The sequence below is a fragment of the Camelus dromedarius genome, chromosome 17 (genome assembly GCF_036321535.1).
Source record: "Camelus dromedarius isolate mCamDro1 chromosome 17, mCamDro1.pat, whole genome shotgun sequence".
In the NCBI taxonomy this organism is placed as follows: domain Eukaryota; kingdom Metazoa; phylum Chordata; class Mammalia; order Artiodactyla; family Camelidae; genus Camelus; species Camelus dromedarius.
In genome coordinates this window covers 38,449,012-38,476,750 of record NC_087452.1, presented here as the reverse complement: position 1 = coordinate 38,476,750, position 27,739 = coordinate 38,449,012, and the positions used below count along the sequence as shown (strand labels likewise).

At 49.2% G+C, this 27,739-nt stretch overlaps 1 protein-coding gene and 1 long non-coding RNA gene across 3 annotated transcripts in view; both read left to right on the top strand.

The window, feature by feature from the left end:
* Positions 1 to 23,924, top strand: part of GASK1A (golgi associated kinase 1A) — a 44,308-nt gene extending 20,384 nt beyond the window's left edge. For both annotated transcript variants that reach the window (XM_031470084.2, XM_031470087.2), the window contains exons 2-5: positions 5,054 to 6,349; positions 20,876 to 20,998; positions 22,671 to 22,774; positions 23,417 to 23,924. In XM_031470084.2, coding sequence (XP_031325944.1) covers positions 5,054 to 6,349; positions 20,876 to 20,998; positions 22,671 to 22,774; positions 23,417 to 23,627 — 1,734 coding nt within the window. In that variant the 3' untranslated portion in view covers positions 23,628 to 23,924. The remainder of the gene's footprint in view (positions 1 to 5,053; positions 6,350 to 20,875; positions 20,999 to 22,670; positions 22,775 to 23,416) is intronic.
* Positions 23,925 to 24,374: 450 nt separating this feature from the next.
* Positions 24,375 to 27,739, top strand: part of LOC116158202 (uncharacterized) — a 43,808-nt gene continuing 40,443 nt past the window's right edge. Inside the window, exons 1-3 of the long non-coding RNA XR_010384897.1 lie at positions 24,375 to 24,752; positions 24,841 to 25,035; positions 26,116 to 26,284. This is a non-coding gene — a long non-coding RNA (uncharacterized LOC116158202). The remainder of the gene's footprint in view (positions 24,753 to 24,840; positions 25,036 to 26,115; positions 26,285 to 27,739) is intronic.

Genomic DNA, 27,739 nt, shown 5'->3' with positions numbered 1-27,739 from the left:
CTGACGTGGAAGGAAAATCCCAGCTCTGAGCAAGGGGCCTGGCTGGGTGATGGCTTAGGAGACAGGCAGCCTGGGGGTTCTGCCCACAGTGGAATGAACAGCTCCAGCCTTCCAGGCCCCAGAGATCAGACTATGAGAGGGACGCCATGTGCCTGGAAGTTCTAACAGGCTGTGCCTGTCACCTTTGTCCCCAAAAGTTTGTGCCAGTCCAGCTCCCCTTGCCTGGGGCCTGATTCTGGGTTCAGCCAAGAGAAGCAGAGTTTGACCAGGTCCGGGCTGCAGTGTTAGTCACAGGACTCACATGTGGTTTTAATCCTGCCCTCTGAAAATATGCTTATGTATTCCCTCTCACTCCAGCCATGGTTTTATTATGAAAATTATCTAACTGACCTTAAAAAAATGGAACAGAAACTCCAAATTGCAAAATCTCTGCCAGTCTTACTCAGAGTGTGAGTAGTGATGAATCAGTGATCAGCCAGTGGGGGCTGCTTGCAGGAGAGGGCAGAGGTCGGGGGACAGAACAGAAGGGGTTGTCACACCTTTAGTAATGACTCCAGAATCATAGCCATCCCCCCTACACACACAGACCTTATGTGGCTTCCCTCTGCTCCTTCTCCCACCCAGGAAACTCCCACCAAGAAACACTTTACAGGTGCTTTGTGATTCTGTCTCTTGTGGTGATGGGGAGAGGAACATGCACTCTCTGTCTTCTCTCTACTCTCCCTGCCTGCATGTTATTCCATCCCCCACAGCAGGTCAGTGGAGGACCAAGTTTTTGTCATTTTTGTCTGACATCTGTGAGTTGAGAAGAGATGGTTACATCTGCCTCTGCCAGCCGGCTCCTGTGCCGCAGCTGGTCGGAGGCTTAGTTGTTGAGCCTGGATGTCGAGTTTAGAGCAGGGCATTCTGGGAGGCGGTCTGGGGAAGGGAGAGCTGGTGCCCCAAAGTGAGGCAAAGTCCTGACTGGTTTTCCCAGTCAGAAGCGCATTCCTTTCCCTGTGACCCTTTAGGAATTAGAAAAAGTCTTCTGCTGGCAGTTATGGTACAAAGTGTAATTGAGTCTTTTTCTCCGGATGTCTTCATTTCTCAAACTGTTTCTGTGCAGAGGTCACCAATGTCTGTTGGAATTTTTCCAAAAAGCTCTTCTCAAAGGACCTCTCTGGTTTCCCTTTGACAGAAGATGTCCTCCATACCATCTGCCCATTTCAGGGGGAAACTGGTTCCTGGGACGTATCTGTGACCAGGTTGTGCAATCATCATCATCACAGCCTGAGCCCCATCTGTAGTGACAACACTCTGCCCTTACTAGTCAAGGGAAGGACACTATGCTTCATTACAAAACTGCCTTACTGTTTTCTGACCAAGGGCCCACTTTGGGCCCACACTGAGCCCACGAGAAATCACCAAAGGATCTGTATTAGTTAGGGTTTGCTGTGATAATGCTGTGTAGGAAACAACCTCACAATCACAGTGATTGACAGTGTACATCCTTCTCTTGGTTACAAGGCTGTGCATTGGCTGGGCCCAGCGGGTATGGCTGGGTTGAGTCCAGGCTGGGCACTGGGTACACGTCTGCTCCAGGGGCCTTGCCTGGGATGTGCTCCTCTCATGGTGGAGGACGAGTTTGCAGGGAGGCACATCACATCACACAAGCACATTTAGAACCTGCAGTAGGACGTGGCATTGGTTACGTCCACTTACATCCCATTGGCAAAAGCAAGTCACATGACTGAAGTCAAAGACGGGGTGGGGAAGTGTAGTCCATCTTCAATGACCATGGCAAGTGAGGGGGAAGGAAGAAGAGTGAATAAATGATTCCATCAATGACACTGTCTTTCACTTCATGTTTAGGAGCTGCTTCCACCCTGTATGAAGACTATGATGGGGAGTTTGGTGGTGGCTCCTGTCCCCAACCCGGCACAGCCCCCAGCTTCTCAGTGGGCTGGGCTCTTTACTGTTCTCCTGTATCCCCTTCCTCCAGTTGTTAGGGAACCTAGACCCCACCCTTTTTGAAATCTCAGTGTTTTTCTTTTGGCCCCTCTGCGTATTTCCTTCCTCCTCAGCTTCCCACACTCTTTTAAGCAAAGTGATTCCTTTCTCTTCCATCCTGGTTATCTTTGGATGGAGCCTCTGTAAGGCTTTCTCACTGCCCAGGTGGCCTCCTCCTGACTTACACATGTGGTTTTATGATGAAAGAATTTCTCTTTCTGCCTCTACCTTGAGCTGTGCTCCCAAATATCCCCAGTAAAATAGGCCAAAACCTGGGAAGAGGTGGTGGTGGATATTTTTCAGATCCCAGAAAAATAGAGGGGATTCAGAAAGTGGGGGCAGAAATCCTGATCCCACCACACATGTGAATGTACCAAATCATGTGGTGAGCCCCTTCTATATTTTGACTCATTTCTCTCTCATGCCAGTCTTTGGAGGGAAGAATTATCTCATTTTTCTCCCATTTTGTAACCGAGGAAATGGGGCAGAGAGGTTGTGTATCTTGCCTGTTGTAACAGCCCAAAAGGGCACGGGCTGATCTGGAACTCAGTGGGGTCTTCCCCAAAGCCCCCATTTTTCTGGCCACCTTCTGTTTTCACTCCTCTTCCTCTGTGTCTGTGAGCAGATGTGACTGCTGAGCTGGAGGGCATCTTCTCTGAGGGATTAAGGGGGAGTCTTGGTGAAAGGGTGGGAGGCGGGGGGTTTGAGGAGGGAAACAGAGCAGCTGTAGAACCAGACAGTGAAGGTCACACCATTCTTCTTTCCCTCCTGCCACCAGCATCGCAGGGAAGAGAAGACAGTGCATGTGTTTTGGGCGGGGACACTTGGAGGTGGGTTCCACTGGCAAGTGTGCAGCAGTGGGGCCAGTCGGGTTCCACTAGCAAGCTTTCTAGTACATTGTGTGTCACGCCCTTTTCTCCTTTCTCTAATGTGCTCTTTATTATTCATCTGAATGTTCTCTTCAGATGATTTTTTTACAATTTGATCAAAGCGGGTTTTCTTTTCCCAAAAGCTTTACTTGGGTGGCCCTGCTGGGACATCTGCTCATGGCCGTTTTGAACCTTTCTCTCTGCACAACCACACGATTGCCAACTTTCCCCAGGTTGTCTGAAGCCAAGGGAGGCCGAGAGAAGGATCAAAACAGCATATCTTCTTGAAACATTTTTAAAAGATGATTTATTTTTCCCTAGTGGTATTCAAAACTTTGGGATTCCAGATTATGAATCCAACTTGAAAACATAGTTTTCTTTTTAGAAGGAAAAAAACGCCCAAACAGATTTCTTTGTCCATGGCCATTTCTACTTCTTGTTTAAATTAAAAATACTGGTATTTTGCCAGCTGTGTAACTCTGGACCTTTCAGTTTTCTCATCTGTAAAATAGGATTTAAATAATCCCCATTTCCCTATGTTGTTGTGAGGATTACAGGAAATAATAACTTACACAGTAACTGATACACAGTTGAGAAGTTAACATCAGTAATTAGATCCGCAGTTAATTAAATCTGGGGATGTGGAATCTGGGATTATGGAGGGTCAAAGGTATTATTTGGGTTTCTCACAATGATATTTTATGTGTATTACACATATGTGGGTGTGTTTTAAATAATAATAAAGAACAAATTAAAAATATATCTAATCAGGACAAAAATTTAGAATCTCATTTCAAAAGGATCATCAGCTACAGGCATCTCGGGGTGACAAGGATCATCTGTTTTATGGAAAAGAGGCTCAGTTCCACTGGGGATGTTCTGTGGCACCATTACAGAATGTCTCTCAGAATTGCCCCTTTGAAGGATGGAGGCTGGGCATTTATCCACTGACTTTTGTCCCCTGTTGGTTGAGGGTTGTCCCCAAAGATGTTAATTTCCTCTGTGCCTCCCTGAGAGTGGGCAGGAACGCAGGGAATGATTCAGGCACTTGAAGTGGGATGCTGGCAGTGTGCAGAGGGATTGTCCACTGTGAGGGCAGCTGGAATCAGTCCAGGGCCAAGGGGAACATAACATGGAACACAAAAAGCATCTTCTAAAAGTCCCCTGGAGCCCCAAACAGAGAAGAACCCCAGAGATTGGAGGAGGCTTCTCATCAGCGGACTTGAGTGCCCTAGGCCAGGAAACAGCGTTTGCACCTCCCTGATAACCCCTGTTATCTGGTGGCTCATGTCATGGAGAGTGCTCTGTGCTGGGCACCATGACAGTCCTGAGGTACAACAGCAAGTGAGCCAGTGTCCCGCCATCCATTTGGAGAAGCAGACATCAAATGATCAGATACAGTACAGAGGGAAGGGCTGTGCTTGGGGAGGAATAACATGTGATGGGAGCACATAGCTAGGGCAACCAGCCCATTGTGCAGCTTCCACGGGAGGCTTCCTGGGGGAGGTGGTGTCTCAGCTGAGACCTAAAAAATGAGAACAGGGAGGAAGGGAATGTTCCAAGCAGAAGAAAGAGCAGTATCAAGTATGGAGACAGAGAGGGCCTGGCACTGTCCAGAGCTGAAAGAGGTTCAGCATGGTTTGAGCATTTCAGGCATTCAGACTGTCTCCAAAGAGGCTTTGAAGGATGTATGATCCACCCAGTGTGTGACGACTGGGTTGCAGAGGAGCAGGAGTGGAGGCAAAGGGACCAATAAGCTGTCCTGGTAAAGCAGATGAGGCCAATGAGAAATGGATGATTCAAGAGATGTTTAGGAGGAAAAATTTGCCAGACTTGGATATGTGGGGCAGAGGAAAGGGTGGAATAGAGGTCAGGCCCAGGCTTCTGGCTTGGGTATCTGGGTAGATGGTGCTGCCTTTCAGCAGCTTGGGAACAGAAGGAGAGGCATGTTTGGAGATGGGGAAGGTGGTGGGTAAATTATAAAGTGGAGAACTTCTATTTGACCTAGTGATCCCTTCCCCCCTCTCTCTCTGACTGCTAGAAATCGGTGGGCCACTTCTCTTCCGGCTCCATGACACTCTTCAAAGGGCTTCATACACCCACGATGTTCTTTCATCCACTGTCCACGTTGTTTTGTGGGTTGGGACTGATGTTTTCACGGGTCTCAAGCATTCTTTTTCTATGCTGTCCCATAGGCATCCTGGCTCTGGAGAAGGCTTCGTGGCAAGAGGCGGTTGGTGATGGTGTTCTGTCTCTTGATGACTCTGTCTGTGGTGGCTGTCACCCGCTTCCCACTGCAGCATCCAAGTGCTGGCCCAGCCCCTGGTCCTGTGGAGCCCCAGGGGGTAACCAGCATTCTTGCTCCCAACAGCCGGCAGGCTCTGAGCTCCAGTCGGAGGCAGCAGGCAAGAAACCTAAGGTTCCGAAGAGGCTGGGCTTTCCCTGAGAATTCCATCCTGGTGTGTGCTGCGGAGCAAGGCCACGGAGGGAGCATGGATAGCAGCAGGCAGTCCCCTGGCAGGGACAGTAGGCGTCCAGGGAGAGTCAGGAGGGATGTTACTTTGGCACCATCAGGAGATTTGAGACTTAGTACCCGGCATCTTGTGCTCCCAAGGGAGAATGAGGTCAGGAGTCCAGGAGCCAGAGACCTGGACCCACCCTGGCATGACAGCCCCCTCCAGGAAGCACAGAATGAGACAGGCACCTCAGATGGCCCCCTTGCAGGGCATGACACAGCAGCATTTCTGGCTTGGAGAACTACTGCTGGCCTTACCCTCCGGCCCCATCCAGTGGAAGGCGAGGATCTGCCAGGAGCGGGGAGCAGAACCTCAACTAGTGGACGACAAACAGGGGGTCCTGCACCGGCCACAGGGGCTCGTTGGTGGCCTGGCTCTGTTGGGGAGCTTCAGGGGTCCATCTGGTGTGATGCTGAGCCCCCTGGACTGTTGAGCAGCTCAAGGACAGGTGGGCAGGTCCCCCCATGGCTCACAGAGCATGATGTGCAGACCCTCCAGCTGCTGGCCCAGGGGGAGGTGGTGGGCAAAGCCAGAGTCCCTGGCCATGGGCAGGTTCTGCAGGTCGGCTTCTCCACTAAGGGTGCCCTTCAGGACGTATCTCGTAGGCTCAGCCAGCTCTGCTCCCAGGGGCTCTGTGGCCTGATCAAGAGGCCTGGGGACCTGTTGGAAGTCCTGTCCTTCCACCTGGACCGTGTGCTGGGGCTGCACCGGAGCCTACCCGCTGTGGCCAGGAGCTTCCACAGCCCCCTGCTGCCCTACCGCTTCACAGATGGTGGCACGAGGCCCGTCATCTGGTGGGCACCAGATGTGCAGCACCTGGGTGACCCAGACGATGACCAGAACTCTCTGGCCTTGGGCTGGCTGCAGTACCAGGCCCTGCTGGCAGATGGTTGCAGCCGGCCGGGCAAGGCTCCATGCCTGGATATCCCTCACGCCGAGTGGGCACGCCTGGCACTCTTCGACTTCCTGCTGCAGGTAGGTGGGGCCAGGCAGGGTAGTGGTACGGAGCGGTGAGGTAGGGGATTCGGGGTGAATTGAGACGCCGGAATTGGCCACTTGAGGATGGCTGGTGACTCTCCCCATAGTCTTTGGCTTTTGATCACCAAGCATCTGTTTTTATTTTTCTACCTCTGTGTTTATTCATCCAGTGGTGTGCTGGCACCAGCTCCTATCAGCTTACAAGAGCTTCTTACTGAAATTTTCCAGAATTTTGTGACCTGGATGCAAAACACAGGCATTATTCAAATTTAAATTATATGAACTAGCAAAATAATAAATTCTGTAGAAACAAAGGTAATAAATACTCCAAACTCCATCACTTCATAATTATTTTACATTTTACTATTATTTGAGCTCTTAAGTTTATTTGCATGCATCTAATAAATACTGTATATTGCTGAGCTACTGCACATCTCTTGTTAACTCCACATTCAGCCATGCTGGTAACTTGAAATTGGCCAGGGTAGGAGTGCTTGTACCATGGGAATCAGCAGATGCTACAAATCAGGATTTCTCCCATTTTTGGAGGGCTGATTGGTTTTTTTGTTTGTTTTTTATTGAAGTACAGTTGATTTACAATGTGTTAGTTTCTTGTGTACAGGATGCTGATTCAGTTATACATATATATATTCTTTTTCATGACAGGCATTATAGGATTTACAAGCTGTTGAATACACTTCCCTGTGCTATATTGTAGGACCTTGTTGTTGATTTGTTTTGCATGGAGTAGTTTGTATCTGCTAACCCCAAACCCAGAGAGCTGATTGTTAAACACTTATTAGCACACTACTGCTTGCAATGTTTTATCCTTGAATCAAGAAGGACTCAAGATGGGTGTGTAATTTGAAAAAGAGAGTTGAGCCAGAGGAGAGAAAGAATGGGAAAGGGAGAGATAAAGGGATAATATTGATCAGCTTGGGCCCTGAAGAATGAGAAGGAAGCCCCAGGGTCAGCTGAAGTTCCTGCTGCGCCAGGAGTTAACTCTGGAGTTTTTGGGAGTCCTAGGAAAGGGGGTTGGGTGATCAGGGCACAAGGGTTAAAAGGGGGACTGCAGGCATCAGCTATTTACTAACTGGCCTGTTAGCAACCAGTGTGACTGTTCCAGGGCCTGTGAGCTGGATGTCAGCCACAGAGACATGGATAGGAAAAATGTGACCAGAAAGAAACAAAGACAAAAAAATTATTAAAGTGCGAAGTAGGTGGATATGTGAATTAAATGTATACTAAGCCAGCCTCCATTTCTTCAGGGACCCCTATTGAGAAAAGAGATCAACACTAGCCCTAAATTTACCTCCTGGGATGAGTGAATGAGCCTTAGGACAAGTTCAAGGCCACAACCATGTAGCCAGGGGCTGATATTCTCTGTTTGGTCCATACAAGATTGGTTTGAAATGCATTTTAGAAAATTCTTAGATCTCTTTTGATACTTTAGAAATTCCCTATGAAAATCCTGCTTCCTTTGAAACACTGGATAATTCATTCTAATGAGGAATCAACCTGAGCTGAGTAGCTGCTATCCCCTTTAAAGGCTGCCAAACTCTCCTTTTGGCCAAAGATCATGCTTCCTTATTGTCTGACAGCCATCCACAAATACGGACGTTACCTGTCTGCCTGTGGATGTTTGTCTCCAGACACTGGGTTAGCTGGTCTTCTGTGATATTTCCAGCTCCTCTAGGCTGTGTCTCATGGCTGCTTTGTGGAGGGAGGAGCATGAGGCCTGGTGGTTGGCATGTGCTTTGGTATCAGACAGACCTGTATTTGAACCCCTCGCCCGCAGGCCACTTCCCACTGTGTGACATTGAGCCAATTACTTTGCCTCTCTGAGCTTCACTTCTCCCACCTCTAAGTGGGACTGAGTGTCCTGATCTCATGCTCTTGGGCCTGACCATTTTAGCACTTGGTAGCTCCTGATTGCCAGCACCTGCATCTTCAGGCTTGCTCTGGGCCCTGAGCCTGCTCTGTCCAGTGTGTGACAGGCTGAGGGACAAGGATTAACACCATCCCAATAGTGTGACCAGCCATGCAGTTTGGGATGGAGGAGTTTCCCAGACTGCAGACGTACAGTCCTAGGTCCACTGGGAGAGCTGGTCATGCTCCTTCCAGGAGCAGCCCTCCTGTGACTGATGGGAGCTGGTGTGTAAAAGCCCCAGCTCCCTGGCTGGGGTATCTCTGTGGTGTGTATTCCACATATCTCTCAGAGTTCCCTCCTAGGACTGAGCCCATTACCCACAGTGGTCTTTGCTGGCCTTCCATGTCTTACTTCTCCTCTCCTTGCTTGTGTTTTGAAGTAGCTTGCGAATAAACTGCTTTCACTTGAATTCTTGTTTCAAGGGAGCCTGGCCTCCATCAGGTGACGTCACTGACCTTGTGTGGTTCTGCGTGCAAGTTCATTCACGTGATGTACTTAATACAGTGCTTGCGGTGGCCCAAGATCAGTAATAAACAGGCACTGTCTCCAGCACTTTACAGGAATTAGCTCATCTAATCCTCATGGCAATTTTACTAGCGAGATACTACATTTCTCCGTAATTTTAAAGTTGAACAGTTGAGGCCTAGAGAGGTTAAGTTACTTGCCCAGGGTCATGCCTGGTGGAACTGAGACACAGTCTGGACAGTCTGACTCTGGAGCTCACCCTCTTACTCAGAGTCCTCTTCAGCTGGCCATGAATGAGGGCGAGAAAAGGGGACGCCTGCAGGGATGCCCCAAGGCCTTGAGCTTAGAGGCCTCTCCTTGCAAAGCCCCGGTCTCTCTGGTGTGCATTCAGCAGCTTTCTGCCCACACAGAGCCCCTCTGTCTGTCTCTGGAGGTTGCGCTGTGGGGCCCTTCTGCAGCTGCCAAGCCCTGCCGTGGGGATGGAAGGTTCAGCAGCCAAAGCACATGCAGGTTAGGGGTGTGGTCAGAAGCAACTCAGCTGGCCTTGTGCCACCTCTTCCTTGGTCTGCTGAACACCAGGCAAGTCTAATGCCTGTCTGGCGGATGCCGACTCCTAGAAACCACAGGCAAGTTGGAGAGAGGTGGGGCTGTTAGTTTCCCAACCCAGGAACTTCAGATACCTTCTGACCAGGAGCCAGGTACCAGCTCCACACACAGCCCGCTCTGCGGTATGCCTGCTTGTTTGTTTTGTTTCATCCAGTATAAACCCTTGTTATTCTGTGTTTGTGTATCACAACATAGCATTTACCCAGACACAAAATACACAAACACTGTGCCCAGATATGTTCCTTATACCCCCACAAATCATACCCTGTGCTTTGCAAATCCCCCATAGGATTCTGTATTAGTCATTGCTGAAATAATGCCATGTAACAAAGCTCTCCACAACTCAGTGGCTTGAAAACCAACACTTGATTTCTTGCTTCAGGGGCTGTGGGTCAGCTGGGCTTAGTTGGGCTTGGCTCCAGGCTGTGGGTTCAGGTCTGCTCATCATTTCTTATTCTGAGCCCAGGCTGAAGAGGCAGCACTACTCGGGGCAAACTCTTCTCATGGGGAGTAGAAGAAGCCCAAGGGCTCCACCAAACTGCAGAAGCACATGTAAGGCCTCTGCCGATGACACTTCTGCTAATATTCCATTGGCCAAAGTAAGTCAATGGCCAAGCCCGGTGTTAGGGAAGGGAAATACACTCTGCCTAGAGTGGCAGGGAAGAGGAGCAAATATTTATGGGACGATAGTCAAATCAGTCACATACACATTGTACACTTACACATGAACCTTAGATGCCCACAGGTGCTATAGCTACATACATGCAGACCGTTCACATCAACCCACATATTCTCCATATGGTGTCCAGACACTGCTGTGGGCAACTGGGGCTCAGTCCCGCTGAGACTGCTAGAGAAGTATGTAGAACATGCCTTAAGTCATCCCACCCAAGGGCCAAAGAAGCTGGGCTATTTGCCCATCAGTGGTTGAGGCTGCTCCCAACGGCGCTGACTTCCTGGCACTTCTAGCGTGACCCATGTGCTGGCCAGCCACGTGTGCTCCTGCAGCCAGAAAGGGGCAAAACAGAGGGCTGCAGGCACTTGTAGAAAGCCGTGGGCATGCATAGGAGTAGTGAGTGCCAAGGGGAGATGAGTGGAGTGGGTGCCAATAGCATGTGCTATTTCCAGTGAATGATAAGTCTAAGACCAGTTTCAGCAGGCCGTTGTGACCAGGATGGTGTTCTTGATTAATAATCTGGTTTCTCTATGAAAAAGTACTGATAGTGAGTGAGTACCTCCCACCTCACCCTGGGCTGCGTCACAGGGGAAAGTAAGACCGTGTCAGGGAGGAGCTGGTTCTGCCCGGCTGGATGCAGCGGGTGGGAGAGTGTGTATGTGTGTTGGTGGGAGGGGCTCAAAGAGCTCTATTCAACTTCATGTCAGGGGCCATTTGCAGCCAGAGTTGCATTCACTCTGGTGAGAGGCACAAAGTCCTTCTCCTCTGGGGACAGTGAAGGTGGCACAGCCAACTATGTTCTGGAGGAACTGTGACCATCACATCTCCTATAAGCCAATTCCAACCCGAGGGGTGTTGTTCCTGGACCCAAGAGGGCGTTCTACCCAGAGGCCAGAGGTGGGGAAGGAAGTTCAGTGGGACTGGGTACATTTCTGTTTTTCCTTTTTAAAGAGGGCTTCTTGTCTCACATGCTGCTTCCTCTTGGAGCGTGTGTGATTGGCTTGTCTGGGTGAGTGAGCTGTGGAGAGCTCAGTGAGTTGCTTCCCTCACAGAAGTCATTCTGCAGCCTCTGCTTATGGAGGGCCTTCATGTTCTGGAAAGTCCAGACCCCAGAAAGCCTCAGCTGCCACCATCCTGGTCCAGACCACCATCTTTTCTTACCTGGACTGACGTAAGTGACCCCTAACTTGTGTCCTTGCCTCCACTTCTGTCCCCACCCATCTGATCTCCGTATAGAAGCTGGAGTGAAGGTCTTGGTTTTGGTTCCCCCAAGCAGACCCTGAGACCAGGATTCTAGTGCAGTAGTTTATCTGGGAGAGGATCCCAGGAAACACCTGGAGGGAAAAGGAAAGTGGGACAGGGAAGGCAGCCAATAAAGGGCGTGTTATCAAGCAGATCACGGCTGTGGGTGACTGGGGCTTAGTTCCACAGGAAAGTTCTGAGCAATGGTATGAAATACACATTCAGAGGTAGCCCACCAAGAGGTGAGGGATGTGATGTATTTCTTTATAACCACATCTCCCCTTGGTCTCTGGTTGAGGGCTGCTTGGACATGTTAATTCCCTGGCATTTAGGGAAAGCCCCCAGGCAAGGCCTACAGCAGCTAGAAGTTAGAGGGAAGCTCTGAAGTTCATCTACAACTGGGCAGGGAGAGAGCACACTCCTTAACATCGTAAATCAGAGTGTATCACTTCCCCATTAACATAAGGCAGGGCCTTCTTGGTACCCTCAATATCAGGCTCTTTAAGGATCCCCGTGATCCATCCCTGTCTGCTGTCTCCAGCCCCATCTCTTGGCACGTGGCCTCGGTCAGTTTCTTCAGGTGCAGGGCCTCTTGCTGGGACATGCTTCTGATTACTCCTGCCTGGGCCTCAGCTCTCCTTCCCCCATTGTTATCCTCTTTCTCCTTCATGGTATCCTGTCTATTCCCTTTCTATTCCCAGCACAGTATGTAAGTTTTATTTGATTTATTTGTTCACATCTGTCTCTCTGTTTTGTTCATCACCAGCATCCCCAGCTCCTAGCCCAGAGCCAAGCTCTTGGTTTGGTCCTAGGTAAGCACTTGTTGAATGAGTGAATGAGCAGATGAATGGATGAACTTCCAGGGTCTCTATGATTTCCTGTTTAGGTGCTGCTGTGTTCTGCTTCCTAAATAAAATTTCTTCCTGTAGACTGAAAAGAATCCCAAAGCCGTCTCCATCTCCTGTAGGGTCCAGTAGAGAATCTGAGGCAGAAAACAATATGACAATCATTTGTTGAACCCTTGCCTCTGGCACGTGATTAACATTTGCATCCAGAACATCTAGATGACAGCAGATAAGGCTGCCTGGTGTCCTCCACTGTTCCACGCTGTTCCAGTGTGTTAATGCATAACAGTCCTGGGGGCAGACAGTATTCTTAGCTCCATTCTACAGATGAGGAAGTTGAGGTTTAGAAGGGCTGAGGAACTTGCCCGCAGTCACACGGCCTTAAGTGTCAGATATGGGATCGAATCCAGTGCAGTTGGCCACAGAGGGTACACCCTTGCCCTCTTTGCTGCTCTTAAGTGACTCTGGAGAAATCATTGCTTCTGGGTCTTTTCTGGGTAAGGCTGGCCCATTTCCTTGAAGGGGAGCCCAGTTCAATCATATGTGGTCCTGTGTATTCCTTATTTTGAGTTCAAATCTATGGTTCATGGTATCTCCTCTGGCTTGGTCTTCCCAGGACATCCAGTGTTGTCTCAGTTAGAGAGGAGTCCAGATCTGTGACCACTGCTGACCTCTCAGGCTTCCAACCAGAGACATGAAATATAACAGCAGCTACCATTTATGGAGTGCCTGCACGTGAACTCCCTCAAGTCTCCCAACAGACCCAAGATTGGGTGCTGTACTTCTCCTTACTTCACAGATGGTGCAGCCATCCATGGAGGAGTGAAACAGCTGCCAGGAAAAGGGTGTTTAAAGGGTGACAGTGAATAGCTTTACATATATTTAAAAACAGTATCTCAATTAGGGTGAGGTATGCTGGGCAGATGTCTGAGATGTTTCCCGATTCCCACCCTTGTAGCATTAACTCCTGCTCCTGAGTATGAGTGAGACCTGTGAACATGATAGAATATCACTCCAGTGATTAGGTTACCAATCAGTTAACTTTGGGTGGTTTTTTTTTAATTAAAGTATAATTGACCTACAACACTATGTTAGTTTCATGTGTACAACATAGTGATTCAGTATTTCTGTACATTACAAAATGATCACCAAGATAAGTCTAGTTCCCATCTGTCACCATAAAAAGTTATACAGTATTATTGAGGTTACTACTAATCAATTAACTTTGAGTTAATCAAAGAGGAGAGTCTCCTGGGTGGGCCTGAACTAATCAGGAGAGTCTTTTAAAGAAGACAAGCAGCAGAGAGCTTTTCCTGTGGGCCTCGAGGAAGAAATCATCAACAGCCATGCTCTGAACTGCCTTGGGGAGGGAAGGTCTCTGGGAGGACCCTGAGACCCTGGAGAACCTAGTCCTACAACCACAAGGAATGGTTTCTGTCAACAACCTGACTGAGCCCAAAAGAGCCTGGGTTACAGATGAGATGTAGCCCCACCCGACACCTTGAGTTCAGCCTGAGACCCTGAGCAGAGAACCCAACAGAAACCGAATGAACCCCTGACACACAGAAACTGTGAGCTAATTAAGTGTGTTCTTTGAAGCTACTAAGCTCATGGTCATTAGTTATGCAGCAATAGAAAATGAATTCCTGAGGCAAGGGAGGGGCCCTGGGTACGACTGTATTAAGACTGTCCCATCTCAGGTGCTGAGCTCAGGGTGCCTGACAGCGAGTGCCTTTCTCACTTTCTTCTGTCTTACCCTGGTCCTGTCCCTGTTTAGATTTTTTTTTTAACTTTAATTCTTTGCTCCATTTTCTGTTGGAGTATTGATCTTTATCTTAATGGCTTTAAGAGCTTTTCTAGAATAAGGAAATTAGTCTTTTGTTTTCATTGTATTGTAATATTTCTCAGGTTCAATTGCCATTAAACTTTGTTTATAATCTTTCTGCTGTGCAGAAATTTTAAAAATTATGTTGTTAAAGTTATCAAGCTTTTTTATGAATTCTAGGTTACTAGATAATGTTTTAAAAGCCCATCCTCATTTCAGCATTATTTTTAAAATTCTTCCATATGTTCTCATATATTTTTGATCCATCTGGAAGTTATTTTGGCGTAAGAAATCAGGTGCAAAACAATTATTTTTTTTCAATCCAAATGTCCCGGCACCATTTGTTGAATAATGATTCTTTTCCCCATTTGAAATTCTGCCTTTACCATATAGTCAATTTCCATATGTACGAAGGTATATTTCTGGACTCTTCTGTTCCAGTAAAGGGTCTGTCTATTTATGTGCCAGAATCACACTGTTTTAATTATCACGCTTTATATTTTATGTTAATAACTGAGAGGGCTTGGTCTTTTTTGTTGCTCTTTTTAAAGACTTCTCCTCATATTCTCACATACTATTCTCATGTGAAATTTAAAGTTAGCTTTTTATTTCCTTTGCCTTCCTGATTCTTTTTGAGACATTATTGGAATCCAGTTAAATTGGTGTGGACTAATACAGAGAGAATTTACATCCTAAAATATAGGGTCATTCTAGCCAAGAACAGGATATGTCTTTCCATTTATTCCTGTTTCTCAGAAGCATCTTGATGTTTTCTTGAGCTGGATCTTCACTTCCATGTTAGCATATCCCTGGTATCTTGTCTTCTTGTGACCACCGAAAATAGCCTCTTTCCTTCATTTTGTTACCATCCCAGGTCCTTGGGCTCTTTAATCAATAGAAATTGATGAAAGGCTAGACGAGAAATTCAGGCAAGGTTTTACTGGGGCTCGTGCTGCAGTGTAAGGGAGTGAAAACAAGAAACAGTTGCCCTTGCTCACTCCCTGACGAGGGGCAAGCTGGTTCCTTGAATGGGGCGAATCAGTGGGTTGAGCTTAGGTGGTCTGCCCACCCCCTTGGTAGTGCTGTGTGCAGGGATCATTCGCAGTGCCCTGCTTTTGCTCCCAGCACATCGGAAATGGCTGTTGGTTTGTGGACTTTTTGTATCTTATTGTTGATAATTGTCCCAAACTCACATGAGTACAGTTATTTTTAGTCCCTTATTGTTCTTTGTAGTCTGTTGCTCCAGGAGACGTTTGTCCAGGCACAAGTGCAAGCACTCCAGTAGAGAGTCCCTGGTCCCAGCCTGTCTCAATATGCTCTGACCCAAAGCTCTTGGTCTGTGTGAAGGACATTATTTCTGTGCCGCAGTTTGATTACTGGCCATTCCACTAACTTTGTATTGCTTCTAACAGTTGCTCAGTTTACCCCTGGGTTTTCCAAGTGTATCGACATTTCTCCTGTAATGAGTGCACTTTGTCTTCTCATTGCCTCTTCTTTCTTTCTTCTATCTCACTACAATTGTGGTGCCTTCCAGGGCAAAGGTAAATAGTAATGGGATGATGGATGTGACTTGTTTCTACAGATTTGGGACAGTTTCTAATGTTCAACCATTAAACATCATGATGGCTTTTGACTGAAAATATGATGAAGATCTATTTGCTATTCTTGCTTCATTAAGAGTTTTTCTTGTCAAGAATGGATGTAGAATTATATCAAGTGCCTTTCAAGGATCCATGGAGGAGATCACAATACTCCCCTCTGTAATGTATTGATCTGGGGACCTTTTGTGAAAAGTGTTTCCGTGGTAACTCATTCCAGCTTTCTTGATTGGAACCTACTTTGCTGTGATGGATTCATCTTTTCACAGCTGCTGGGTTTTGTGTTGATGTTTAAATTTGGAGTAATCTACGGATGCCTTTTTAGATAAGATCTAGTTCTTCTCAATTCATTTCCTCAAAGCCCACCAGCAGGTCGGTTCACCCACAACCAAGGCTGGTGCTGTGACTTCTGGCTTTGGGCTTAGGGCAGAGGAGGCATCCAGGTATTCCTCCCCGGGGCCTCTGGGAAGGCTGCCCTTTGTCAGGACACCAGGGAAGCACAGATGGGGAATCCTCAGAGGAGAGAGAGAGTCAGTGCCGAGTAACCCACTCCTCCTCCACACCCTGACTTCCCCAAAGCCTCACGAATTCTTCAACAGCCAGCCAGTGTGAGACAAACCTGCTGTCCTCCTTTGGTTAGAGATGCTGCCACCCTGGGGCAATCTGACCCCAAGGCAGTGAGCCAACCCAGCCAACAGCCACCCTTTCAACCCAGAAGAACCTGGACCTGTGACTGCCCCCAGGTGGGGGAAAGTCTTGCATGAGGAGGGGAGGCAGGGCCATCATGGACAGCAAGTGGTTCTTCTAGAATCTACCAGACTCTGATCAGGCACCAGCTGAGGACTCCATCTTGGCCCAGGAGCCTGGTGATGGGTTGGAGGATTCAGGCCCATCTTGTGCCCTGTGTTGGGCTCCTCCCAGACCGCTCATCACCTAGAGGTAGGCCTGGGGCTCTTCTTGGCAGACTGCAGTGACTTGTCCCACCAGATGTACTGTATGGGGGCCCCAAATCCTGGCCTCCCCCGAAGCCTTCTGGTGTTGGTATCCTGGGCAGGAATACAGGACTCACATGGTAGGCAGGCTTTCAGTGGTCAGTCCTTGTGTGAAGCCCCCAGCAGATCCTTCCTTCTGCCAGCCAGCCATGCTTCATTAATTCATTCTTTCACTCAAAAACCCTCAACTGAGTCTCTGGTTGTGCTTAAACAAGTACTGGGAGCTGAGGATCAAATTGAACCACGTCTTCTTTGCATCAAGGAGTTTGTAATCTCTGGTGCCAGAGAACACATAACCTGCCACCCAGTCTGACTCAGGGGTCAGACCCCGACTGCCTGGGTCTGCATCTAGGTGCCACCACTTCCTCTGTGTGGGACCCTAGGCACGTTACCCAACCTCTGTGACTCAGTTTCCTTATCTTTGAAATGGGGATAATAAATAACCATGTCTGCCTCCTGGCTGCTAGGAGGGGTTAAAGGAGTTGTGACTTGTAAAGTACAGAGCAGTACCTGGCACAGAGTAAGGGCTTCACAACTAACCGTTTAAGTAAAATTAAACAAAAACTTCAATTCACATCATGATCATGCAATACTGCTAGGTTGGTCAGAAAACCAAAACTGCCAACTATTACCATTTTTTCTTGGTAACTCCTGATTTTTTCGAAACGGGAAAAAAGAATTAAATCCTAAAGTGATGTGGGAATGAAACTTAAGCTTGGTCTTGCTTGGCTGCTAGTCTGCTGCCATTTAAACTGAATTTCTCTTCCATGGATGAAAGTTCCCAGACATCGTGGCAAATTAATCACACTGGCAACTGCATCTGGCCGGCCCCTTCCTGTTTAATATTCAAATGGGTGTAGATTTGAGGAAGCCAGCGCTGCATGTATGTATGGGCCAATATTCCTTGTAGGTTCCTCTGGAAATAAATGCTGCTGCAAGTTGAAATCTATACCGAATGGCCTGGAGATGGGGTCAGGGAGGGTTTGGTGGGAGGAAGGGGGTTTGGCGGGAGGAAGGAGGTTTGGCTGGCTGTGCATCAGGCATGACGTGAAATCCAGAGCAGTGACTGTATTTTGGTCTTGCTAGAACTGCCCTGGCATTTACTCTCCCAGCCAAAGAGAACCTGGCAGGTGGAATCGATCTCACAGATTTGTCCAAGTTCCAGAAACCAGGACTGCACGTAGAAGAGAGTGGCTAGACTTGCATAATGCTACTTTATTTCAGACTCTGGTTCTCAGGCCTATAGCGCTGGGGTGAGGCCAGGGCTTTTGGAGGGAGGAACCCCTGAGATTCCTCCAGGCCTTTGGTCCTGTCCCTCCCAGGGCCAGAGAAACTGAGGGCTCTGTGATAGCTACCCTTGCTTCATTTACATCATCAACTTGGTGGTCCTCGGTGCAGTCCTGTGGGAATGTCACCACTCCAGATGAGAAAACTGAGACATAGGTTAAATAACTTTCTCAGGTCACATTTGCTAGAACATGATGGAGTCATGATTCACCCCTCAGATCCATTAGGCTCCAAACCAGGGTCACAAACATGGCCCAGAGTACAGGACGAATCTACCCCTCTGTGTTTTTGTATGTCCCACGAGTTAAGAATGGTTTTAGCATTTTTAAGTGGTTGAAAAGATCAAAAGAAGACTATTTGGTGACATCTAAAAATTATATGAAATTCAAATTTCAGGGTACATAGATAAAATTTTTTTGGAACACAGCCATGCCCATTTGTTTGCGTATTATCCATAGTATGTACAATGTGCACTACAGAGCCAGAGTTGGGTAGTTGTGACAGAGACTGGATGGCCTCCAAAGCCTAAAATATTTACTGTCTGGCCCCTTACAGAAAAAGCTTGCTGACCTCTGCACTAAACCTCTATGCGGGTGTAACCGAGCAGGACCCTATGGGGTCTTCCTGGGATAGACCCTTCCTCTGTATCCTCTGTGGTAGCTCCTGTCTGAAGTACTTAGATAATAGTATCTCATGCATATTTCCTGAGTTTTTCAGATGCTAAAAACCACCACCAAAGGGGAGAAATGAACTACTTGATGATCATGAGCATGGAGCCCCCAGACCTTCTGGTTCCTAGGGATTGATCACCATCAAACAATCTGAGACTTGTGCACAGCTGATCACATAACCTGGGATGCCCCTCCCTTAGCTGGCTTTAAAAAATGCTCAGCTGAAACCCTTCAGGGAGTTCAGGTTTTTGTGGGGCATGAGCCACTGGTTCTCCTTGCTCGGTCCTGCAATAAACCTTTCTCTGCTCCAAACTCCAACATTTCAGTTTGGCCTCACTGTGTGTCAGGCACAGGAACTTGTATTTGGTAAAATAGGCAGCCTCCTGAACAGCTCCTGCTAAGAATGGCGCGGGTATGAAAACACAGCAGAGGATCCTCCTTGCTAAGTTCTAGGACAGTATGGAGAAATATGGGGGCATGATACTAGCTTCAGGTGGATTTAAAACCAGTAGAAGGGCTGGGAGGTCTCTGGGGGCATCCTGCAAAGCTCTATGGGGGTGTGCCGCACGCCCAGTCCTGTCCCGGCCAACACTGCTAGTAGCCCGGTTGAGCACATCGGGGCTGCAGTGGACCCAGCTGGTTGCTCTGTGTTCCTTCTGCATGGAGCCCTGATGTGATCCACCTTCCCCCTCATTCCTGGGTTCAGGGATCAATGCATCACCATCTTCCACTGGCTGCCACTGGGCCAGGGATGAGCACATGTCCAAATTTGATCCAATCAGGCAGAAGGGAAGGGCTTAACATTCCACAGTTGTTGGGGGAGACCTTCCTTCTCTCTCTCTCCCTCTCCCCCTCTCCCCATCTCCCCACTGTCCCCCCTCTTTCTCTCTCCTCTCTGGACATGAACAAGGACAAGCATACCCACGCAGCCACCTGCAGGCTCCTGAGACAACATGGGGATGTCCTTTACATTCTGAGGGTAAAGTGAAGAGCAGAAAGAAACCCGAGCCCTTATCATGACAATAGGAGCTGTGAAATCCCTCAGCCTGCCCCATCTTGAGATTTCTTGCTGTAGGTGAGCTTAATTTCTCTTGGGTTAAAGCCATTTTGAGTCCGGTTTTTCTCTTACTTGTGGCTCCGGTTATACAATGTCCAGGAGGCCACAGCCATGACTGTCCACCTCGGAGGCTTGTTAATGGGCTTGCTGCCTGAACAGGGCTATAGCTGTTTGCCCCCTGGCCAAGCTGGACCAGTCCTCTGGGCTAGACTTGCCTTTTTTAGTGGTGCTAGTGGACGTTCTTGGTCTACCACCCCTAGAAACACTCCCTAATGCGGCTTCAGAGGGATGCCTTCAGCCTGTCTGGGGATGAGGTTCTTGGCCCGAGGTGTGACTTCTTCATGCTGAGTTGTTGTGAAACAGAGAAAATGTTTTGGGACAGTAGTTGGGACTGTGTAACACCGCCTCATTTCTGGGTGTCTGGTTTTGTGAGGTTGATTGGTGAATAGAACTATAGTTAGTTTCTGGTTTGTGTAGGAGGAAATCGATTTTGTATTTCTTCAGAACACAGGAGAGTTTTCCTACAAAGTGATGTGGAAATGGAGTGAGACCTTTTATCAGCCAGCTGTGAGGTGGGGCTGAGGTGGCTGGCCTGGCTGTGATGAATGCCGCATCCTGGGAGTTACAGACTGTGCCCGCCACACCATCCCATCCCCTCTGCAATTTGTGGAGGGGGTGGGCTGCAAGTGGCAGAGGGAGACCCAGTGGTGGTGCTGGCTAAAGCTGGACCAGGTTTGTGCCTCCAGTTGGCTGAGCAGCGACTACAGAATATGGATGTAGACCATCCAAACACTCCTGGTACCTGCTGCTACTTTAGCTGCTACCATGGAGGATGATGGGCTGAGACTTCCGGGTCCTCCTCTTCCTCCTCCACTGTTTTGAAAGCTCTTCTCCAGCCTTAATTAGTGTAATGATGGGGACCTCATGTGACCTCTGTAACTGGCTCATCCTTCCTGACCTTCGGTGGGGAGGGCAGGATAACAGAGAACGCTGGGCTCAAGCCAGGCAAACCTCGGTTCAAATCCCAGCTGTCCTGCTTTCATCTGTATGACCTTGGGTAAGTCGGGTCAGTGTCCCCAGGTGTAAAATGGGGATAATGGCTCCTTGCACAGCTGCAGTGAGGAGTGGAGGAGGTGGAGATGCAGCGATGGTTCTGGTCATCGAGGAGCAGGCTGAAGCTCCATCACAGCCGGAGGCCGGCAGAGCTGGCCAGCACCAAGAGCACTGAGGATGGCCCCTAGAGTGTGGCCCCGTGGCTTGGGCAGCCCGAGGGCTGGGCCTGGTGGAGGCAGGCACTGTCCACTCCCTCAGAGGATGGTGTCCCCACAGGTCCATGACCGCTTGGATCGCTACTGCTGCGGCTTCGAGCCCGAGCCCTCGGACCCCTGTGTAGAAGAGAGGCTCCGAGAGAAATGCCAGAACCCGAGGGAGCTGCGGCTGGTCCACATCCTGGTACGTCCCCGGGTCACCCCAGACTCGGGTCTGCCTGTCTCCATCAGCAGATGCGGTTGCTGAGTGTCAGAGATCCTGTGACCTTGGGGTGTCGCTATCCTGTCCTTTTTAGAAGCGGGAGCCTTTGTTTGAATAATGTTTCCAGGAAGACTTAATATATAAAACTGATGAAAGTGGAGCTTTGAGGATGTGGTTGAGGTGGGTATGGGCTGGGGGCTGGAGACGTTTACACTGACTCCTCTGTCTCCGAGAAACTCCAGGGAAGCCCTAGGTTTCCTGAAAGCAGAGTATGAGAACTGTGTGTCTAGTCAGGCGTCCCCACTGTGCCAGTAAATGTGGAAATTGTGGCCTAGAGCAGGGAAGGGATTTTCCAAAGCTGCATGTCTGCTTGTGGGCAGTGACAGGGCTCTCTCCTAAACCCTGATGGCTCACAGGCTGGGGCTGTTGGAGAAACACTGTGTGACCTCCAGTTAAGAAGAGAGCCGGAATGGGGAGTGATGTGCTGAGGCTATCGAAGAGGGACTGGTGTGGCAGAACAGGAGCGAAGTACCACACCGGGGCCGAGCTTCTCTGTCTTCTCCCCAGTGAGGCAGGTGTCCTTGCTGCCTTGCTTGCCCCATTGCTGCTGGAGGGTAGCCATCAGCATGGTGCCCTGGCCTAAGTGTCAGGCCACACCAGCCCGGAGGCCAGGGCAGCCTGGTGGAGCCACAGAGTCGTGGGAATTCTCCCTCTCCTGCCCCAGAGCCATCTGTCCGATTCCCTGGTAAAAGACAGATAACCTTTGGAGAGGGGGGCTTTTAGATCCATCATTTACCCCTGGTGGGTGGCCATCTCACAGATCCTTCTGGACAGCAAGTTTTGGAGAGAAGACTCATTGGGTTTCAAGAAACAGATGATCCCTGGTGTGTGCAGGGGGGTTGAGAGGGAGAAGAGGCAGAGAGAGGGGAAACTGAGGTCTTGGAGACAAAAGTTCATGATGTAAGCCCAAGTCGCTGGAGAGAATTATGGGAAATTACCAGGGAATCTTGGTGAATATATAGGAAACAGGGTGTGTGCATGGGGGTGGGAGAAGGGAGCCAGAAGAGATGGCTTCTTGTTCCCACTATATCACAGTTTTAAGGTCCTACAGGATTCCCTGTTGCTGACTTTAGTGTACGTCTGTCTGTGAGTGTGCACATGTGCAACACATCTGGAGCCACAGCCCTGATATGTGGGCTTCCTCCACCCCTGTTGATTCCCACCTGTGCTCCTCACCCCTTCAGCCACCAGAACAGGAATCAGCCCCTCTACCTTCTAATTTCCAAGATGATGCTGTGGCTTGGGGCCACAGGTCCAGGTTTGAACCTGCCAGCTACCTGTTAGTTGTGTGACTTTGTGCAATTACTTAACTTCTTTGTGCCTCTGTTTCTGTAAAATCAGGCTAATACTAGAGGCCACCTCCCAGGGTTGCTGGGAGAGGTCACTGAGATGGTGCCTGGAAGCACTGAGCACAGCACGGGCATATAGTAAGCTCACTACTCAGTGCCAGGGGATCATCTGGGTGAGTAGCAGGGTGGATTGTGGGACTGACAGTTCAGGGTCCCCCAAGCCCCCTGAGCCCTGACAGAGTCCATAGGCACCAACTAGGCTGCTCCCTTACCTACCTCTATCTCTGTCCATCCTCTTCCTTGAGGTCCGGAGCAGTGATCCATCTCGTCTGGTCTACATCGATAATGCCGGCAACCTTCAGCATCCTGAGCACAAGCTGAACTTCCGGCTGCTGGAGGGCATCAACGGGTGAGGGTCAAAGGGATTGGGTGGAGATTCAGGGACAGAGGCTTGATGGCCCTGCTGTAGACTGTGGGACCTTGACCTGTGGCTCTGGGGGAGTCCACAGTCCATCAAACAAGAGCTGTTGGATTGATCCTCAGGACGGGTGGGGAGCCTTGGAAAAACTGAGAGGGTACAGCCAGCAGGTCCTTCCACTCCTGGATGCCTGGATGGGCTGCCCCACCTCCAATATCCCCAGGGTCTCCTGGCCCCACACAACATGGGCTACACAGGCTGCCCTCCTGGGGATGGGAAGGCTGGCCCTTCCCTTGTCCTTTGCCTGGTGGGGAGCTTGTCTGGAAGCCTGCCTTCTCTGCTCACTCCTTGCAGGCATCCAGGCTTTCCAAAGGCTCCTTTTCACTTGCCTGGGTCAGCAGAGCAGAGGGTAGGACCCATCCAAAAGCTCTATCCCCTGCCCACTCTCACAGCAGAGTGAGTGGAAAGGTCCCCAGATGACCAGTCAGCAGGTGGCCCTGGGGACTTGGTGAGGTGACTTTGCAGGTCCCCAGCTGTGTGAGTTCTGGCCATCTGGCCTGGCCTTTCATGGAAACTCTCTGAGATGGCTTGTGCTCTTCCTTTCTGTTATGGGGATGGGGGACCCCCTTCCAGGTTTCCCGAGTCTGCTGTGAAGGTTCTGGCTTCAGGGTGTCTACAGAATATGCTGCTCAAGTCGCTGCAGATGGACCCGGTGTTCTGGAAAAGCCAAGGCGGGCGACAGGGGCTGCAGCAGGTCCTCCAGACCCTGGAGCAACGAGGACAGGTCTTGCTGGGCCACATCCGGACACATAACCTGACACTTTTCAGGGACGAGGGCCCGTGAGCCCCCCACTGCCCAGGTGGGACTCTCTCCTTGCTGGGAGGGCAGGGTGCCTCACAACACAACCTGAGTGGATGAGCACCCGTCCTCTCGGCCACGTTTTCTTGGGTTCACCCATATTGAAGACAGAAGGTAAAGCCAGAAGCCAGAAGGGCACCATGGATGCCACGGGATGTGTCACCTGCTTGGGATGGTGGAGGTGATGGGTGCTGGGTTTTCAATCTCATCACATTCCTTTCTGCCTGCTTAGCTCTGGCTATTTATTCCCTTGCACCAATAAATACATTCAAGAATGTTCTGTGAACTGCTTCAGGTACTGTAAGATCATGCATCCCACATGCACATGCAGAGGTGGACGTGTGTGTGTGTGTGTGTGTGTGTGTGTGTGTGTGTAGAGGTGTGTACGTATACGTGGCATGTGTGTACCTGCCCACATGCATATCAGATGAGCCTGATGAGGGTCTTTACAGAGTTGTGGCCCAGAGCTGCTCTGGCAGAAAATGAACTCAGGTCTATGAAGCGAAACACTAGGCATTTTGTCTATATAGGCTTTAGATGTTCAGTTCTTATTCACTTATATTTTTGGTGTAAGAATCATAAAAGTAATACATGCTCACTAAAAACAAATTCATGAATAAGGGAAGCATATAAGAAGTGTGAATCTCAGAAACTCCCTAGAGATTGTGTGTGTGTGTGTGTGTGTGTGTGTGTGTGTGTATTTCACACCATACTACATGCAAATTAAAATATGATAAAAGTTGGGTATATTTGTCCCCTCACTATTTTTACTGTATTGTATTTCCTATATTCTGTATCAGCCACTGGGGTTGACCCAATTCTTATTCATGACTTCATGGAACTCCAAGGCAGGGATGTGTCATGTTTTTATTTATCTGTTCTCATGATGAACATTTAGGTAACTGTGATGTTTATTATTTCCTTCCTTCTGCTGACTTTGGATTTGTTTGTTCTTCTTTTTCTAATTCTTTCAGGTGGCAGGTTAGGTTGTTTGAGATTTTTCTTGTTTTTTGAGGAAATGCCTGTATTGCTATGGACTTCCCTCTTAGGACTGCTTTCGTTGCATCTCAGAGATTTTGCAGATTTATGTTCATTGTCATTTGTCTCAAGGTATTTTTAAATTTCCTCTTGGATTTCATCATTGATCCATTGTTTTTTTGTTTTTTTTTTAATTTTTAAAAATATTTTTGATTTTCAGAGGAATGGACTTGGATGCAGGAATTTTGGGTTCAGAATTCTGGGCTTGGCCACTTGATGGTTAGCACCTGACGATTGCTTACGAGCACTGGCTATAATAACCATGGACGTTTACTGAGCGATGACTGCATGCCAGGCACTGTGATCATGTTTCCATGGATCAAGGCATTTAACCTCACCATCACCTGATGAGTAGGTATGATAATTGTTATCTCATTTCATAGATGAGGCACAGAGGGGTTAAGTGACTTGCCCAAGGTCACCCAGCTTGTAGGTGGAAGGGCCAGAATTCAAGCCCAGGTAGGAGCTGTGCTACCAAGTCTTAAACCCAGGCCCACCACTCAGAGGCGCCCCCACCACCCTCCCTGGCTGCTCTGACAGCTACTTTTCCTCTAATTCCTTTGGATTCAGAGCTGATGACAGGCAGGGCCAGTTCCCTGGAATGTGAGCAGCACACGTGACTCTGGCCAATCACATCACATGCATTTGGCTCCCTGCCCATTGCTTTTTGCTTGTTAAAGTCTGCTCAGTCTGTGAACTGTGTCTTTTCTGCAAACTTAAAACTTCATCCACTTTTTATCCTTTTTAAAAAACACTCTCAGCCTTAGTTCGTGCTGGGGCTGCTTGCCCTACACCTCCCCACGCGTTACCTCTGGAATGAGAATGATGTGCCAAGGGAAGCAAACAGCGGGGGATGGTGAATCAGGACATTCCCATCAACCTTAGAGAGGCTGCCAGGCCAGGAGCTGCAACGGGTCTGAAGTGTGAGGGTCATGGGGGTCTGGTCAGCCACAGGCAAATCAGCCTTGAGAGAGGCCGGCCGAGGGGCTCTGCCGAGGCCATCATTGGCCTCACTGCATGCCTGACCCTGTTCCTCAGCACCTCATCCCAAAAGGAGTAATCCAAGGAAACTGATGGCATTTCCAACAACCTCCGAAGCTCTGAAAATCAAAAGCTTTTCATATGCTGGGTGCCAAAACTCATGTCAGACTCAGTGTGAATATTCATATATTTCACTGCAGACATGCCAGTGTGTTGGTGACTGGGTGTAACCTCAGACCCTGCTGAGAGTGTTGCACAATACACAGTATAGGCGCCAGATTACCTTCTCAAAAACTCAGAATTTGGAATCATATTTGGCCTTCAGGGTTTGGGTATGGGCTTCTGGACCTGTAAAAACTAATATATCACACATCTGGCACGGTGCTAAAGCTTTACACAGATGATTTCCTGAATGCCTTACGACAATCCCAGCTGTCTGGTCCTCACCCTGCAGGCGAAGAACCTCAGCTGGGGAAGGAGAGACTTGCCTGAGGCCACTCGATGGAGGCAGCAGAGTCTGCCAGTGGCCTGCAGGAGCACTGCGTGTCATGAGCTGAACACATATGGTGGCCTCCACTGTGCCACGAGCTTTATGCAAACCTTCGGGACAACTCCAGGACAAGGTAGGCATTATTGCTCCCATTGACAGAAAATGAAGCCAGGCCTCAGAGAGGTTGAGTCTCTTGCCCAAGGTCACAGAGCAGATAACTGGTGGAACTGGGATCTAAACCTAGGCCTGTTTGACTCCAGAGCAACCACTATAGCATTCTGGCTTCCTTCCTACATTCACTCATTCATTCATTCACTCCTTCAATCAATCTGACGAAGTAAATTTCCCAGAGACAGTGTGTGGAAGATGTTGGAGGTCATGTGCTGTGGTGACCATGTGTTCCAGATGTGTGGAGACAGGCGCATTTGTACCTATCCCGTCTGATTTGTGTCCTGGCACTGTTTGGTGAGTGAGAGACCCTAACTGAGGACATGGGAAGTGTGAGGGCAGCACTGTGGGCAGGAGGGGCAGAGAAAGAGCGCTGCCTGGGTCGGGGAGGGCACAGAAAACACAGGAGAGGTCTTGGGGACATTAAGCCAGTTCCCCCTTGGCCTGGGCTCTCAGATAAGTGGGTGGTCTTCACCTGAACCCCCAAGGCTCAGCCACCAGCTCAGTAAGATACTTCCTGCAGCCTCCACTCCTGGACCACCTGCAGCCAAGGGCTGTTTCTCTGGATCTCTGGCACTGTCAGTCTGCCTCTGCTGACTCTGGCCTTTTTTCCCCTCAAAGCTGCCACAAGGCCTCTTCAGTGGGGTCATGGGAGACCCAGAGACTATGATCACTCTGAGGGAGGAACAGCACAAAGGGAGTTCTTCCTCCTCTGTCCCTGGACCCCTCCTTCCCCACCCTGGACCAGCAATGGTGCTGTCTGAGCCTCTCCTGACCCACCAGGTTCTGGCCAGCACTGCTCAGGGGGTGCTCATCTCGGGGTCTGTGAGAGCTAGGGCTCTCAGCCAGTGACCAGGATACTTGTCTAATGCACAGCTTTGCCTCAGGAACTCCCAGTCAGCCTGGCTACAGCCTGAGACTCCACCTCCCCCAGGATGCCTTTCCCTCTCTCCTTCGCAGGAGTCAGACCTCATGCATCATGGCCTCCTTGTGAAGAAAAGGCTAAAACTCTCCTTCTCTAAGGACAAATTTGATCTTGAGTTAATTTTCTAGCTGTTTCCATGGAAACCGGATAAAGGTTCAATGTCAGGTGTGGTATTCAGTGTAACTGCTGTTGGTAAAAATGACCTCTGAAAAACTGGAAGGACCTTGAATGAACTAAAGTACTTGACAGGACATCCCAGCTGAGGCTCCCCCGAGTGCGAGTGTGGCAACTCCTATAACCCAGGAGGTTCCTCCAGGGACCCTGGGAACTTGATTGTGGGCTGTTTAGAAGATAATGGCTCCTATGGGACTTTTAAGCCGAAGTGGCCCCAAAACTATAGATAGAGGTGTCAACTCTTCGCCCTTGAGCTGTCACTTGGAGGAGAGGGTGAGAGAATGGCTCCTGGACCTGTGTGAGGACCCCTCCTGTGGAAGA